Here is an 18,464-nt window from a genome sequence, read left to right on the forward strand (position 1 = left end):
GACATTAGAAATAATTCATTTAAAATGCATTTATATATGTATGTGAGAACAGTATTTTTAGTTTACTTTTATAGATATTTTCAATTAAAGAGTGATTAGATTATGTAGATTACCTTAATAAAACGATAACATCTGATATCGTGTACTATTAAAATAGTTTGGAAGTTTATAGTTACGATAATTAATTAATCAATCACTAATTTATTTTTTTTTAAACATTACTTTTTAGTTTTATTTCATTTGACTAATTTAAAAATATTAATCAGTTTAGACAAAGTTATCTTTAATTCCTTGTATTGTAAATGACTATCGATGACATTCCCCATGTAATTTTTCATATAAAATCACATCGACCTTCATTTCAAAGCCATGGCTGACGCCGTTTTATTTTTCAATGTTTATTTATAAAACCATGCGCTAAGAAATTACTTAATTTTACCAGTCATTAATCCCATTTTTAATATTCCAATTTTTGTTTTGCAGATCGGTACCTTTCTCGTACGGAACTCATCGAATCCCAAGTACCTTTTTTCTCTAAGTGTTCAAACAGAGAGGGGTCCCACCTCCGTGCGCCTGTACTATACCAACGGGTACTTCAAGCTGGACTGCCAGGTCCATCTACAACACGTCTTGCCCGCTTTTCCCAATGTGATAGATCTTATTCAGCACTACGTGCAAGAGTTTGAAAGATGTAGCCAAAGTAAGTATTCAAACCTATATAACTAACATATATTACATGAGGGTGAGTTAAATATACGATAGTACAGTAGGTTAGTTTGCTGTTGTAACGTTGTAACAAAGATTCCAACTCCAACTGATGTATTCTTCAGTGATAGTTGTTGGCTCAATCTAGGAATTTAATTCAGAACTCTTTAGACAGACTTTAGTCAATCACTTTTAATGCATAATGTTACATCAGATTTTCAGTTCAAACCATCCCAAGAACGGTAAACTAATAGGATTGCTCATCCTCAAGACGTACGTTCGCCTCTTCCCGCGCTTCAGCTGACAGTTGTGACGTCATTGTAGTCCTTGTCATGATAGTGTCAGATAGTGTGTATTATTAGTTGCCTATAGTAAACTTATAAAAATAACAGCTGAGAACTTTTGAGTTAATTATTTTGTCAATTTTAAATGTGAAAAAGGTATCTTTAAAGTTTTTAGAGCTATAGAGTGTATAAATACGTTCATTTTGTGTTGTGGATCGTGACAAAGTGCTTACCAAGTGCCCACGATTTTGTTTATTAATTATTCTAAAGCAAAATATGGAAGTACTCTAAAAAGAATGCTTGCAAAAGGTGATGCTGGGAACTGCTGTTCTTAAAAATGCATTATCCGAGTATTTAATACGATTTATACAGTTAATTTTCTATACTGCATACATATAAGGTGTTTAAATAAATAAACTAATGAACGTAAAAAAATAATGAACGTTCTGCATCCGGCAACCAATAATGCACGTGTGTGTATTATTGGTTGCCGGATAAGGACTAATAACCACAAAATAACCATGACAAGGACTACAATGACGTCACAAAGCGAGTAGTTTTCGCATGCACCTGGCGGACACTTTTGGCCGAATGAGCAGTCCTATTAGGTTAACTGTTCTTGAAACCATCCCTATGTTTTTTTTGACAAGGGGCCGTCCTCTGCCGAAAACACTGCGACTTGTGTGGCCTATTGTGTTTGTCCTCTTTCTATATCTGCACCCATTCTTCTATCCCTGTACCCTGCACTAACTTATAACTTATGCAGGTCCTAGATAGGATGGCAGCATAGTTCCTCCGGTTCTAGCCTAGCTTTCCCAAATAAAAAGTGTCGCTTGCGATCCAGAGCCTCGCAGTGACATATTATGTGTTCCGCTGCTTCAGGATCTTTATCACAGAGTCTGCAGCAAAGACTTCCTTGATACAGGTTGAGCTTGTTAAGGTAACACTTGACAGCCATGTGTCCTGTCAAAAGGCCTTTATAATCCGCACTTTCTTCCTGCTAAGCATTAGCAATTCTTTTTGCGGTTTTAGAGCTAGGTCCTTGGATAAAGGCTTTGCTGTGCCTGTGCCCCTGTCTGTTTCTCCAATGGATATTCTGCTTTTCCCTGGTCCAGAGTTTTAGTGCACTACGGACCATACATTTGGGTATTCCCAGTACCGGCTCTGGACCAAGATAGGATGCCGATGATCCTTGCCTAGCTAGCTCATCGGCTTTTTCGTTGCCTTGGATGCCACTGTAGTCCGGCACCCAGAATAATATAATTTAATGCTATTCCTTCGTGCTAGAGCTGCCAATTCACCTAGGCATTCCAAAACGTGTTTCGACGATACCTTTGGGCTCATAAGCGCCCCAAGTGCCGTCTGACTGAGCATATATTGATGAGTTTACCTGAATAAGCTCTTCTGTTGTTTTCAAATCCCTATGTTACATCAAGCGCCCCTGAATGAGTTTGCATTAAAAGAAACGACTCCAACTTTTGTTTTTTTAAATGGCACCCTCGGTATGTTTTTACTTTATTCTATAAAAAATGACACTCTGAATAGAATGACATATCATATGTCAACTTTTGACATTTTCGCATTTGTTTATTTGAAATTGTAACATGCGGTTCATGACGACAATTTGACTCGAAATACCAAGTGTGTGGTATCAAATTATTCGTAAAAAAAATGCTTTTTCCAAATATGCTAATGAGCCACCCCCGTTCGATTTGAAAAAAATGAGATATGATTAAAAATACGATTTAGGCATCTTTTAACCGGCCAGGACAAGACACTAAAAACATTAGACGATCAAATCTATTTCAAAAATTGACATTTTTCTATCGAATAATGTGAAAAAATACCGAGGGTGCCACTTAATAATCAAAAGTTGTAGTCATTTCCGGTGAAACAGGAAATGACCGAAAACAATTGAATACGTCAATCAATTCTAATTTATGTCATATACTAACATACCAAATCTCATTTTTTTATCTGAAAAAATAAAAAAGTTATAGGGGTGAACTACTTTTGAGACGCACCCGGTATATACAACCATATCACCAAATTATATAGATTTACCTATAACTATTAATGTTCCCATAATTTGAAAGCCTAAATTTAACTAATTGATTGCTCTATTTTTTGCAGATCGCAATATGCAAGTGTGGGTAGACAACCGAGGCAAATGGTTCTCGTCGATCCGAATCAAGGCTCCGTTGAGGAAAGGGGCAGAACCGCCCAGCTTAAAACACTTATCTCGCTTGGCCGTCCACAAAGCGATTCAAAGGTCCGGCAAGCCCAAACTAGCCCTCCTAATGCCCCACAAACAGCTAGAGTTACCCATTCCGTTAATATCGTACCTATCCGATTATCCGCACTCTATATGAGGGTTAAGTCTGTTGAAGGATCATCTGATAATGATCCTCAAGCTTCAGTATATATGGGCAAACGTTTAGCTAGGGTAGTTCTCGCCAAAGACTGTTATCCGGTACCATTTACATACCGATGGCCAGGTACTAGGGATGTTAAAATCGTGGCTCGAGTGCTAAACGACACATTTTCGCTATTAAAGGCAGCTTATATTGATTACCTTGCAATATAGATTTTTTTTGTTTAGACAGTATTTCCTTTGACTTAAAAACTCGAAAAAAAACATGTAATTGTTTAGCACAGAACCAAATTGCCTTGGGCCAACATTGATTTGATCAAGAAAGGCTCTAGAAATAAAACTTAGTTAGAATAACAAATTGTAGATGTAATTCTGTCTGTTAATCTGTGTGTAGTTTGTAAAACCATGTTAGAATAATTGAATTCAGTGTAATTTGGGTTAAAAATTTGAAGCAAACTGGGAAAATATATTTTTTGTAAATTATTTTTAATAACACTTCAAGTGTATTATGTTGTTGAAATTGGGAATATTTATAACAGATGTATATACACATCACAATTGACGTCAGTTGTTGCTTAAGTTCGTTTATGTTAACATAAATTTTTACATGTTTTGGATTTATATTAGGTACATGATTAATACTAGAAAAAAAAACTGCCATATTTTTTTCTCTCAGTTTTCTTCAAGATAAATTTAACCCGAAAATGACAAATAGATGACATTCGTAAGCCACATTGGCTGTAACTAAATCAATGTACTCTGTACCGTGTATTTATTATTCAATATTACTAAGAATGTATAGTAAAAAACACCAAATTTCTTAGTTTTTAATACGCGAATAAATGCATTTATTTATTATTATTTTTTATATTACGCGATAATAGAATGTAATTCATCGTGTTTTATACAGCGGCGCTAAGATTCCTCTGTATTTATTCCACCATTTATTTGATAAATCATTTAAGCCGATGATAACCCAGCAAACACCATTTTGTTTCTTTTTGACCTCACAATAATCTTTCATTCACTGATTTCTTCGAAACAATTATATTTATTTGCATTACATTATGTCCATTATAACCCTTATTTAAAAATAGGCTTTTAAAGTTCATCAAAATATTACGGAACACTTGGAAATTGTACTGCGACAATCTCAATAGACATTTTCATGAGATCTGTAAACAATTCGTTATCGTTGGACACTACTTTAATAGAGGCTAACATTGATAGCTTTATTTGTACTTAACATATCAGTTTTGAGAATTTCAGCTATATATTACAATAGTTTTAAATAGATCATGACAAGTTGTTTTTTTTTCGCTCATTTTCATAATAACGTTTTTGTTTAATCAAATCATTCTTCACTTAATTTATATTATTTTGACCTTCTAGTCAAATATCGTATTCTTTATTTCGTCTATAAAAAGTTATAAAGATAATTATACATAATTTTTAAGTTTCATTATTATAACGAAAATTTCCTAATCTCATTCAAATTTATAAAGCCTTTTCATATTTATTTTTAAGTATTTATTTCGAATGTAAAATGACTGTTTAGTTTCTTTGTAACAGGCGATGGTATTGTTTTTTTTTCTATGTGTGAATGTAATTTATATTTAGTTGTGTTTGAAGACATGGGAGCGGAAAGCTCCACGAAAATGTTTAGTTTAATGTATTTATTTTATTTAGAAAAGAAAATAAATTATTTATTATTTTATAGACAGTGTTCTTTTTTACCTCTTCTACCAAAAGCTGCAGTGCGATTCTGTAGGCTCGTTAGTAAGAAATTTCTTGCCTAGCTTCTGATACTTTTAGCCGATTGATGTCACAAGAAAGAAAATATATTTGCAGAATCGCACTGCTGGTAATTGATAAATAGGCTTAGTACATTCTCCGCCAGTGCTGCCACCTTCGGAGAATCCCGTAAACAGCCGACTAAACAAATACACGGGGTTAAATCGCCAGTACACGAAAAATTTGTTATAGTATTAGTGTTAAAACAAAGTTATTGAAAAAAAAATTACACCATATGCCGCTTATAAAGCAGCTGCAAAAGTATGAACCTGACAATTTTAAATAACTACCTTTGCATGGATGAATATACTTTTCAACATTATTGATAGAGAATACTACAACCTGTGAATTATTTTGTAATTGAATACTACAACCTGTTAATTAAAATGATATACATATATACTGCCACTAGCGTGTACCAGCGACTTCGTTCGCCTCAAATATTAAAAAAAATATTTTAATATTTGAGGGATAGTTTCACCCCTTAGAATTCGAGTTTCGAAAAATCCCTTCTTATCGAACCTCTACACCCTAAAGTCAATCTGTTTTCCAAAAATCAGCTTTTTACGTCAAGCGCTTTAAGCAGGATCGTGATTAATCAATGACCAGATTTTTCGAAACACCCTGTATACATTTTTAAAAATCTTAAAATATGTAAAAAACAAAATAAAATATACGTGTTTAAGCGTTTTTTCGGAAACTCGACCGTTTTTTAAATAAAAAATATTGTAATATTTGAGGGGTGGTTTCACCCTCTTGGAACTGGAATTTCGAAAAATCCCTTCTTATCGAACCTCTACACCCTAGAATCAACCTGTATGCCAAAATTGAGCTTCTTACTTTGAGTGGTTTGAGCAGGATCGTGATTAATCAGTATGTCAGTCACTTAAGGATTTTATACAGACCGGACAACCGTAGTAGTAACATAGGCAGAACCGGACGAATTAGCGTATACCCGCCCGCCGGATAAAAAGCAGGCGAAAAAATGCGATAAAATAAAAATAGGTAGATATGTGATAAGAATGTTTCAGAATTTGTATTTTTTCGTGTTTTAATAGCCAAAACGAATACATAGATTCTCGCGACAGTTCTCGTGTAAAATTTATTTTTTTAAGTAAAATAATGGATGTTTACGAAGTTGAAATTGAAAACTGAAACAGAATAAACAGAAAAAACAAGAAAATTGAAACTGTAAAATGGTATTTCCAAAATAGGTCTTATCGGAATATACAAACAATTTTTCCACAAACTTTTGTAAACAGGCCAATTCCATCTTTACCTACTATATCAAGAGTTATTAATAATTTTGAAACACATGGGTGCGTGTCCCCACAAAAACACAAAAAGCCTGATGTGTTGATTAATGAAAAACGGGAGTTAAAGCAAGTGTTCATTTGTGCTACCGCGGATCAAAATCCCACGTTTTCAAGTAATCAAATTGATGAGGTGGTTACTCTGCCCACAATGCCCGTATTGTTCAAGAATATTTGAACAATACTTTTCCCAACCGTTTAATTAGTGGATATGGAACTATTTTGTGGCCCGCTAGATCACCAGATCTTTCTCCCAATAATTTCTTTTTGTGGGGTTATGTAAAATCCAAAGTGTATGGTCATAATAGTGCTAATAATCTGGATGAGCTTCAAGTAAAAATACGAGAGGCTTTCCAAACTACTAGCCCTAATAATATGCCAATGCCAGACGGGGATTTTACAACCGCCTAGGCTTCTGTCTAGCACAAGAAGGTGGTCTTTTTGAACACTTGTTATAACTTTTTTTTATTTATAGTAATATTTTAGTTTTTTTTGGGGTTTAGAGAATTTATTTATTTTTAGTTTTGGCTTGTAAACACTCTCAAATAATAAATATTTAAGTATTTTTATTTTAAATGTTACCTTAAGTGAAGGTAAACACTTAAAATGAAAATAATAAATACTCGGCACTCCTCTCGTCGTATTTCTAGTCACGACCGACCCGTCCAAGCACAACTGCAACTGCGTACTGCCTGACCAGCCGACTAGCCGGCAGTGAAGAGTACGAACGCAAATCGGGTAAACGTAAATTCGTCCGGCAACTTGCTATGTTACTAGTAGCCTGGTCTTCTCTGTATATTAGCACAGATTACTCGCTGACGAGTATTTGACACGCATCAGAAGATGGTTGCGCAAGGCGTTTCCTTTCATGAGCTTTTCTGTGACTGAAAAGCCCGATACGCGATTTTATCTCTCTTCCGCACTCCGGACATTTCTTTATGTCAATGATGACAATCTCATTACTTTGTTGCCTCTTTACTTTTTGGTTGTCGCTGTTAACTGAGTTTACAATTCTTCTCCATTGCGTTCTATTGTGCGCTGCTTCTTTCCACTCATTCTGCATGTTTATCCCCTTTAAGTTTTCGTGGAAAATATCCTTGTACCTTTTGAGTTGTCCACCCGGTTTTCTCTTACCATCTACAAGCTCACCGTAAAGCATCCCGCATCTTATGCGGGATTTTGTAATCATGACTTCAACGCCCTCGCAGTTATCTTTTTCAAGGACCGATACGTTTGAGACATGGTGGAACCATTTGATTCTAAAGAGTTGTCTAAGGTGCCTCTGTTGCAACTTGTTTAATGCGTTCATGTGTCGGCGGTACGGCACCCAGGCTTCGCTTCCAGATAACATGGTGGGGATTATTATTGCTCGGTACACCGCAAGTTTCGTTTTTGTGCTCAAGTCATGATTGTAGTAAACCCTGTCTTTTAATTTCCAGAATGCTCTCTTGAGGCTCTGTTAATCCTGTGCTGAATTTCGGAGTCGATATTTAGTGGAGTGCCCAGAGACTTTTAGCTCGGAATTCAATTACTGTGAATGTATTAATGTGGAACCTTCTGTATTGTGTTTTATAGATAAAATACTAAAATGTTTACCCTTTTTTTTTCGTTGCTTTTAATTTTTTATTTTAGTAATTTTAGTAAATTCTTAATTATTTCCCTCTTAATTTTTTGATTTTTTTAATTCTTTTTTTAAGTAAACTTATTTAAATAAATAAATTTAATGCATAAGCTATACCTATTCTGCCTATATTCTAATCATTGAATTTTTGATTGAAATCGAATTATACAGGGTGGCACGTCATATACGACGCGGTTTTTGCAAAGAGAACAAAAGTTTGTATTGAAGTGAAATTTTGTGAGCTTATGTAATTCAATTTAAAGCATTTTCTAAAATTATGTAGAGTTCTACAGAGTGTCCCCAAAAAAACTTACACATCAAAGTTATGTTTTTTGTAATGGAACACCCTATATATTAATTGATTTTTGGATTCTAGTTAAAAAATAAAGGTTTGTTTCATAAGAAAAGTATATAACTAAAATGTATAATTTTTGAAATACATTCACCGGCACGAAAAATGGGCAAATGAAAACTTTGATGTATTTTAAAGATTAATATATTTTGTTTAATGGGCCGATTTTGATGATATTTTAAGCAGTGTGTAGCCAAATTATTTTACTTTGTCGTATCTTTTTCTAAATTAAAAATCGGCGTCCGGAATTTCCAAAATCTTGTATGGAAATCCTATTCATTATGTTAAATATTTAAGGCATTTCTTCAAAATGGCGAATTTGATGTTACCCGAAATTAGGTTTTAAACGCCGTTAAACGGCAACAACAATTAAAAGTAAATCTTCGGAATACATTAATTTGGAAAACCCAGCAATTTAAAAAATATTATCCCTCTATTGTTGTTATTATTATTATACGAACCGTTATTGAATTAACTTAAACAAAAGGATTTCGTTTAGTATTCTGGGAGTTAACCTATTGTTGTAATTAATTCCTAGGAAAACTTGGCCCGAAATAACATCGAAATATTGCTTTCCAAGGTCAAGTTTAAGTAAATTTAATGTACTGTGTTCCTTCAAGAAGGCCACATTTTTATTAATTCGATAGTCGATCAATAAATTAACTATAAAAATGAGCTTAACATTAACTTAGATTTCGTTTTCCCGTGCACTCCTGGATGCGAATTTTGAATTCTTTTGTCTTTATTTTGTTATGATTACGTGCGGCTTTATGAATATAGGTCTGTCCAACGATCTCTGACAATGAAAGTTTTGCCTGTCAGTATAATTCACAAGTAATTGTATCGGTCATTTATATATGTCATCTGTCGAAATATTCCCTAGCTCCTTGGATAGACTTTAGCTCATGCTAATTACGAGTATACTGTATGATCGATAAAAAAAACGGCGTCCAGTTAGCTTGGAAATGAACATCGATAACATTCTCTATACCGGGTGCGTCTCAAAAGTGACTCAACCCCAATAACTTTTTTATTTTATCAGATAAAAAAACGAGATTTGGTATGTTAGTATATGACATAAATTAGGATTGAATGACGTATTCAATTATTTTCGGTCACTTCCTGTTCCACCGGAAATGCTAACTACAACTACTACAACTTTTGATTTTTAATTAGCACCATCGGCATTTTTTTTACTTTATTCGATAGAAAATGACATTCTGAATGGAATGACATATCACATGTCAACTTTTAACATTTTTGCTTAAAACAAGACTGAATTTTAAATTTCAATCTAGAGTGCCATGGCTGTGTTAAAAACACTAATTTTAATCAAGGAGCTTTGGAAAAATAGATTTGATCGTCGAATGTTATTCGTGTCTTATCCTGGCCGGTTAAAAGATGCCCAAATCGTATTTTTAATCATAGCTCAATTTTTTCAAATGGAATGATGGTGGCTCATTAGCATATTTCGAAGAAGTATTTTTTTACGAATAATTTAGTACCACACACTTCGAGATCGAATTCTACAAATATATATATATTTTTATTTCTTTACCGGTGTCGAGGTGTAGAGAAAAGTTGGTCTAACTAATAGCAATCAAAACACGCCAAAGTCCATACGCTTGTTTTGATTGCATTGGTTAATCTCTGGGGTTAATTTTTTTTGTTTAAATTGCACACGAAATACCCGACCGTTTGTCGTTTATGCGCATGCGGAACTGCGGGTTGTAAAGTTGCACGTTCCGGCTAGACGCAAGTGATAATAACTGGCACAATTTTGGCATATATACTATATATTATTATGTAGATTTTAGACAAATATTTGAACATACTCTAGAAAAAATAACTAATAGAAAGAAAAAAATAACTTCTAATTGTACCCAGTTATATCTTATTATCAAAAACTGAATAAATATCCGTTTTTTTCAACAGACATTATTAATCTATGGAAAATCCGACCATAAAAAATGAATTAGTTCGTTTGCGTTTAGACTTGCTCGATAGGAATGGAAAGATATAACGATAAATGTTTTTTGGATCCTTGTTTTACATAAGCCGCCGGAGATTATTTTTATAAAAAATTATTAACATTTGAGTAACAGTAACAGTAAGAATTATACAGGTTCTTTTAAATAATATCTTTAAAGTATCTAAAAAAATATTGGGCGGATTAATTAAAGAGACTCCCAGGCCAAAGAAAAATATCGTAAACATTGTAGTTAATTATACAGGGTCCGGTGCATCGGGCATCTGTAGCTCCTAGAATAAAAAACTTGGGAATTTTTTTTAAATGCACATCTCCTCATTATAAATGCAAAAGGCGTTTTCGTACAGTGTGACACGCCAAAAGATGGGACCAATTTCATTTTAAGGGTATATCTTCCAATGTAATTTAGAGAATTGTAACACGTTTGTAGATGGACACAACGATATTTATAGCAAAGTAAGCGCTAGTGATGTTGGTAGCGAATATTTCCATTCGAATTTTGCAGGAAATTTCAGAAATTGCCGAAATATTCGGTCCCTAAATCGCGAATATTCGCAAAAATCCGAATTTTACAAGAAATTTCTTTTCAAAATATACGGTAACAGTCGCGAATATTCGCGCGAATTTGTGTTTTACGTTTTTTAAGTTTATATTTCGTGCTTTTTTGTTTTTTTAAGTTCATAGTCATAGTTCATGGTTTATGTACAAAGTACAAATGTTACCAAATGATTTTTGTTATGTGTTATGTTTACCACTTTTATGAGTTATGTATTGTTTATTAAAAATACTAGCGTGTACCCGCGACTTCGTTCGCGTCGAATTAATTATTAATGGTGATGATAGAGCAAAGCAAGAAATAAATTTTCTCACATTTATGTCAGCATGAGAAAAAACAATATGGCAATATTATTATATAATTTGGTAATATTTGAGGGGTAGTTTCATCTCGTTGGAATTTGACTTTCGAAAAATACGTTTGCCAAAATAAGCTTTTTACATCAGACAGTTTAAGCAGAATCGCGGTTAATCAGTAACCCTACTTTTTGGAACACCCTGCATGATTTTTTAAAAAATTTCAAAATATGTAAAACAAAATAAAGTATGCGTGTCCAAGCGTTTTCCCGAAAGACTAACCGTTTTTTAAATAACAAATATTGTAATATTTGAGGGGCGTTTTCACCCTCTTGGAATTTGAGATTCGAGAAACCCCTCCTTATCAAACCTCTATATCCCACAGTCAATCCGTTTGCCAAAAATCAGCTTTAAACGTCAAGCAGTTTAAACAGAATGATTACTCAATGGTCATATATTATGAAACACCCTGAACAAATTTTTAAAAAGTCTTAAAATATGTAAAAAAACAAAATAAAATATACCTGTTTGAGCATTTTTTCGGAAACTTGACCGTTTTTTAAATAAAAAATATTGTAATATTTGAGGGGTGGTTTCACCCCGTTATTAGAACTGGAATTTCGAAAAATCCTTTCTTTTCGAACATCTACACCCTAGAATCAACCTGTATGCCAAAATTGAGCTTCTTACGTGGAGTTGTTTGAGCAGGATCGTGATTAATCAGTGAGTCAGTGACTTAAGGATTTTATATATTGGTATAGAAAACAACTAATATTCTGTTTATTGTTTTTTTTTCACTTACATGTTGGTATCAAATGTCTATCTAATTTATTCCTTTATTGTATCAACAAGAAATAAGTAAAATTGTAAAATTTCATAAATTTCCGAAAGTTTCCAAAAGTTTCGGAAATTTCCTCTGCAACAATCAAAAATTTCTGAAATATTAACATTACTAGTAAGCGCATACCATCTTAAGTAAATACCTAATATAGTTTTGATTTCAGGGAAGTTTTTAATATTTCTTTAAGAATGGCTGAGAAATATCTATATTCTATTTAATTATTAATATATCTGAAACTATCCAAATATACTTACTCATATCTTAGAATTATGTAAAGTGATCTGAAAGAAAATCAAAAATACAAAATATACAAGATCTTCCATTAAAAAAAATATCCCGATCCACTCACACGTTTTTGAGCCATCCTGTAGAGGTTAAAATATTTGCCTGAAATACATCCTAGTAGATACTTTAGGTATGCACTTAAACAAAATTCCCAAGTTTTTTATTCTAGAAGTTAGATGCCCGACGCACTATCCTCGGACCCTGTATTATTCCTGCACGCTATGGACGGTTATTCCGCATTGTTTTAATTAGAAAAATTAACAGTTTAACGAGAGTCTTGGAGAAAAACAATTCACCAGGACTGCACTAAACGATTTGAGCTAGCAGGAATACATAATATATTCATCCTACAAAGTTATACAAATGTTACTTCACTGCCTCCTACCAAAGCTGCTGCACAATATTCACTGAATATTTACTTTCAAGTGCAGAAATGATTTATTCATATTAGTTATCATCGTATGTTATCTACCCTAAAATTCACCCAAAATACAATTTGGCTAAAGAGTTGATGTCAACAATGGCAACTGCCTTTTTCTCGGAACATTTTGTTCACATTTTTCAGTTAACAAGGTATATTATTTACTTATTCGCCAAGAAAGTATCCCGCATATATGTGGAATACAAATATTCACCCTTTACTGGCAAAAATACCCCCTTTGTATTATCATGTACCTATCAATGATTCTAATTTTAGTCTATTTATTTACTTATCTACCTTCTTGAATGTCGTCATTAGAAGAAAGATTATAAGTATCATTCTCTTATATCTTTTTTCAGATATTTTAATTGTTATTTTACACCCGTCATTAGTAACGGAGTAATAATTTGTCACTTATAGTTCTAAGAAAGATTGTGTATTATTTCGTGATAAGCTCTTCCTAAAATACGTTATCTCGTAATTTATTCTGTTTTTAGAAATTGTCATTTACTAGGAACGAATATAATAAGTGAGATTAACTAAAGAGCACTTAAGTATGAAATTCATTTATATAGAAATCGTTGCCGTTGTTTTTTACACGTGTGAAGGACGTAAGTGTGAAACAGAGTATAGTATATCTTAATAGCTGCTTCATTATATTGCTATTATATGGTGATAAACAAGAAATAGCTGATGGAATACTTTATAGCCTGGATGCAACTAGACGTGAAAAGTGGATGAGTACGAGTACTGTTGAAAATCTTGACTTTGCTAGAACAAAAGCCTGGTCCCTACTAAGAATATTGGGATGAACAAACCCGATTTGTTCGTGAAGAGGTTCCTGTTACTCCCAATTTTGTTAGTTGCCAGTACACACATAGTACATACATCCAGAACAACGAGAAACCGGGAACACAACACAACATATTTAAAACGTGAAGTAATATTTCTTAAGACTCACTGCTCAGAGGAAACCACTTCCTGGCAACATTTTACATCTGAAGAAATTACATCAGCTGAAAAAAAAACCAGGTTCGGATGGAATACACCCTGAATTCATATTAAGCCGGGGATAGACCCGACGAACGTTACTGTTCGTTCACATTCGCAAGGAAATGTTTCTCAGGTGTGGACGTGCATTCGTAGCGAATGTACGTCACGACGAATTGTCGTTCAAATGTGCCACACCACCCGGTGCGAATGGGTAGTAATGGTGCGAATGACTGCAATGCGAACTAATGCGAACGAATGGTAACGTTCGTCAGTTCTGTCCCCGGCTTTACGCTGCGGAAAGTATACATAACAATGGTTGACTAGTTTTTATAGACATTTTAAAGAAAGGCACGATCCCTTCATCACTTAAGTGTGCAAAAATCTTAGCCATTATAAAACCTGGAAAACCCAATGACAGACCAGAGAATTATCGGCCTGTATCATTGCTGGGCGTAATTTATAAATTACTAAAAAGACTTATTTACAAACGCATAAGCTCAAAAACTCTCGAGGACATATAGCAGGCTGGCTTTCAACCAAACAGAAGTTACAAAGAAGAAACAAAGTTACAAAAAGAAAGACAGTTAAAAATGGTTAAAAACACCGTTGTATTAATTGATCTTACGGCTACCTATTTTGGAGACATGGCTTGATCTGTAAGTTCATACGAGAAATACCGCCCTGTCTCAAGGCAATAGCCCCCTATACACCGAAAAATTCGGCCTGCAGATCCGGCCTTCGGACCCGACCTGCGGACTTGTACATCAGTATGCAGGCTGTATCTTTCCAGTGTATTGAGACTAATAAAGTTAAATGAGCATATGGTTAGCAACAATGCAATATTTACGGTGGCCTTAGGAAACTTAGAGTAGGGCTATAAAATTAAGCAACAGTCTGCCTCAGGGGTCGGTCTTAGCCTCACTAAATTTTAATCTCTATATAGCCAATATGCCAAGATCAACAGCTACAAAATTTAGGTACGCAGATCTAGGTACACAAGAATCTCGAAAGGACAGAGAGTATCCTCACCGAAGATCTAACCACCATGGGATGATACATATCAAATGGAGGCTCCAGCCGATGTTTTCATTTAAACAATGAGCAAGTTAACAAAAAAAAAATTATATTTTATTTACATAAAATAAAAGGGAAATTACTCAAATACGAGCTAAAATATAAAAAAATCCCAACTACCTAGCAGCCACACCAGTCGACAGAACACTTTTATGTAAAGGTAGAGTGGTCAACGACCAAAGAACACCAAACTGCTTCTTGCCGTTGTTTCGGAGCCTATTTACTCCACTTCAGGTCTGCGGTAGCAGAGAAAAAAGTAGCTTATTGGTCATAACAGCCAAAATAAAAATGATTGCGCATTTTTATGTATCGATAGAGCCTTGAAGTTGGAGTAAAAAGACCGAAACGTTGTTAAAAAACTTATATTTGACTTTCTTTGGTCCTTGACCACTTTAACTACTAACTTAACTGACTAAGTTCGACCCCCCAGATATATAAAAAAATAAAATAAAGCCAAAACAAATCACTAATAAAAATATCAAGAAAATCAATGAAAATGGGCTTTCGGCGTGGTTATCACCTCTATACTTTGAAAGGTCATTAGACATTAGATGTTGGTAAAACACCTTTGCTTCTAGGTTTTCCAGGAATTTAGTGAGATGAAGTAAGTCCCTATATTTTGCAGCGTTTAAAGACAGTTTTCCATTGTAGGAAATCTGCTTCCCTGGTATCGGAGTTCCAATGCTTCTGATGAATTTTGAGGTTGTTTTTTCTTGGACCTTTTCGGTGTTTTTTTTGCAAATGGAGAAGAATAGTAGACCCCAAAGTATGATTGTTAGTGGTAAATTAATCGCTTACTTTCAACTGAGATACAATGCAATAACAGTTTTTTTGAAGGCGCGCGGGCAATATCGGGATTTCTTTCCCGGCATTGCAAGTATTTAATCTAACTGTTGAATACAAGCTGCACTGTTTTTACTCCCAAAATAAGATCGGATTTGAAAAAATTGTTGACAATAACGCATAAATTGTGTTTAGAATACAAATCCCAATAAAAAAAATTGTGGGTGCACTATGTGCGCATATTTAGTGTTATGAGTATTAGTTATACGAGCCCTAACAACTAAATGTTCGGACAAAAATTTATTAAAAAATTTTATTTTCATTAACTGAATTATTTACATTTAAGAAATACATTAAAAATATATTAAAATCTAACATTTCTAATGAGTATTTAAAATTAAAATTAATAATTAATATTTTAATAATAATTAAAATTAAGATTAGTTTCTATAAACATTAAAATAAACTGTAGGCCAATAAATAAACAAAAAGATTGCACAATATCGTGACAACTAAATGTTCGGACACTTTAAAAAATAACTGTTCTAATATGGCGTTACATCGGCATGAACTTTTGCAACCACTGCAAGCCTGTTTGGCATTGTTTATATTAATGATTGACATATGCCAGAGTAAAAATTTTGCCATAATTCACTTAATATCATCGTCAAATGGGCAACGGTTTCTTGGGGATCGTGGCACAAATTTTGTTTTGTTTTATGCCACATGTCTCGATAACATTAAGGTCCGGATTGTGCGAACGTTATGAGGGGACCTTGATGTTCATGTCCCTAAACCATTTTTTATTAGTTTTAGCTGTATGGCATGCCCCGTCATCCTGTTGAAATATAAAATTATTGTCCTGGTCTTCCTTTACCACAACAATTGCTTACAAGGACCTTTGTCCTTCCCACTTGACACAAGAATATTTTTCAAAATTTTTTGATTTTTTGACGCATCAATTATGCCTTCTACCACCTCATACTTTTCTGGGCCTATTTTGGACATACTCCTTCAAATCATAATGCCTTTAGGAAAATTCACTGTCCTTTTGAGGCAATCTTTATCAAATAGACACTCTAGCGGTGTTAATTATATCGATATTAAGGTGGCTCATGTGCACATGTAATTCATGCACTTGCCATTTGCGATTCGAATTATTAATATTTTACCTTAATGTCATTTTTGTAGTTTGTGACATCAGAAGTTCCAATCCGACGCTGATAATTCTAATCGCAAATTGCAAGTTCAATGGTTACATCTGCACGCATGCATGATCTTTATGAAAGATGGACAGTGGAATTTCCTAAAGACATTATGCTTTTAGAGTTTATGTCCGCAATGGGTCTAGGAAGGTATGAGGTGGTAGAAAGGCACAACTAATGTGTCAAAATATCAAGAAATTTTGAAAAACAGTTTTGTGCCAAGTGCGAGAGACCTTTACCAGGATATGAATTTTATATTTAACAGGATGGCGGGGTATATATGCCATATGGCTAAAACTACTAAAAAATGGTTTAAGGACATGAACATCAAGGTCCCCTCCGGACCTTGATGTTATCGAGGCATATCGAGCCATGTGGCATAAAACAAAACTAAAATTGTGCCACGATCCCCAAGAAACCGTTGCCCATTTGACGATGATATTAAGTGAATTATGGCAAAATTTTTACTCTGGCGTATGCCAATCATTAATAAAAGCAATGCCAAACAAACATGCAGTGGTTGCAAAAGTTCATGCCGATGTAACGCCATATTAGAACAGTTATTTTTTAAAGTGTCCGAACATTTAGTTGTCACGATATTGTGCAATATTTTTGTTTATTTATTGGCCTACAGTTTATTTTAATGTTTATAGGCACTAAACTATTTAAATACTCATTAGAAATGTTAGATTTTAATATATTTTTAATGTATTTCTTAAATGTAAATAATTCAGTTAATGAAAATAAAGGTTTTTAATAAATTTTTGTTTGTCCGAACATTTAGTTGTTAGGGCTCGTATACAAATGAGACTTACTAACAGCTAGATATTAAATTGAAGGATTTGAAAGACATGTTTGAAAAAGTGTAGTTTGAAATGTTAAAAAAGTAATAAATTAAAAATTAATAAATAATTCGATTTACTTTCACAAAATTTGTATTAAAATGACCGTCTGTCCGTCTGAAGACTCCATCGTACCATGTGCCGAGATAGATCCACGTCGGGTACCATGTGCCAAGTTTGGATCCAATCGACCCAAAATTAAGAAAAATCCTGATGATTTCGTCCACTTAGAAGCATCGGTACGAAACGTCGAGGGCGTCATCCTGTAGCCCGTCCCCAATTATGCCGAAATCGACCCTCATTTTTTCTTCAATATCAAATCCTTAGTCCCACCTTGATGAAGATATAAACGAAACATCGTATCCAACTTTGCAGGGTGGGACACTGTACACCGTCGCTCACATAGCCTACCCACCAAATTTGGTCGCGATCGGACATCAACTTTTGACGTTTCTACGTCAAAACTAACTGTCACAGTGACACTTTGTAAATTAAAATAACAAACTTTGTAAATATGAATTTTTCTAATGAAGAAAAGCGTGTAGGATTATTGGTTCAACTTTTCTTGACCACACATTTTCGAGGATACGTTGACCAGTGAATGTTACGTTTTTTAGAGAATGGTTTTCAAGACATGTTAGAAAAGTTAAATTTACTTATAGCCAATTCTTATATTTTTTGACTAATTTCAATTAGATTGCATCGTATTCTTGTTCTGTTTTGATTTATAACTTA

The 18,464-nt window shown here is 33.9% G+C and overlaps 1 protein-coding gene across 2 annotated transcripts in view; it reads left to right on the forward strand.

The window, feature by feature from the left end:
• Nucleotides 1–3,910, forward strand: part of LOC115878556 (cytokine-inducible SH2-containing protein-like) — a 179,735-nt gene extending 175,825 nt beyond the window's left edge. For both annotated transcript variants that reach the window (XM_030895079.1, XM_030895078.1), the window contains 2 exons: nucleotides 484–700; nucleotides 3,123–3,910. In XM_030895079.1, coding sequence (XP_030750939.1) covers nucleotides 484–700; nucleotides 3,123–3,361 — 456 coding nt within the window. In that variant the 3' untranslated portion in view covers nucleotides 3,362–3,910. The remainder of the gene's footprint in view (nucleotides 1–483; nucleotides 701–3,122) is intronic.
• Nucleotides 3,911–18,464: the final 14,554 nt, after the last annotated feature.

Source organism: Sitophilus oryzae, unplaced genomic scaffold (genome assembly GCF_002938485.1).
Source record: "Sitophilus oryzae breed Bouriz unplaced genomic scaffold, Soryzae_2.0 scaffold_1518_pilon_pilon, whole genome shotgun sequence".
NCBI classification, from domain to species: Eukaryota; Metazoa; Arthropoda; class Insecta; order Coleoptera; family Curculionidae; genus Sitophilus; species Sitophilus oryzae.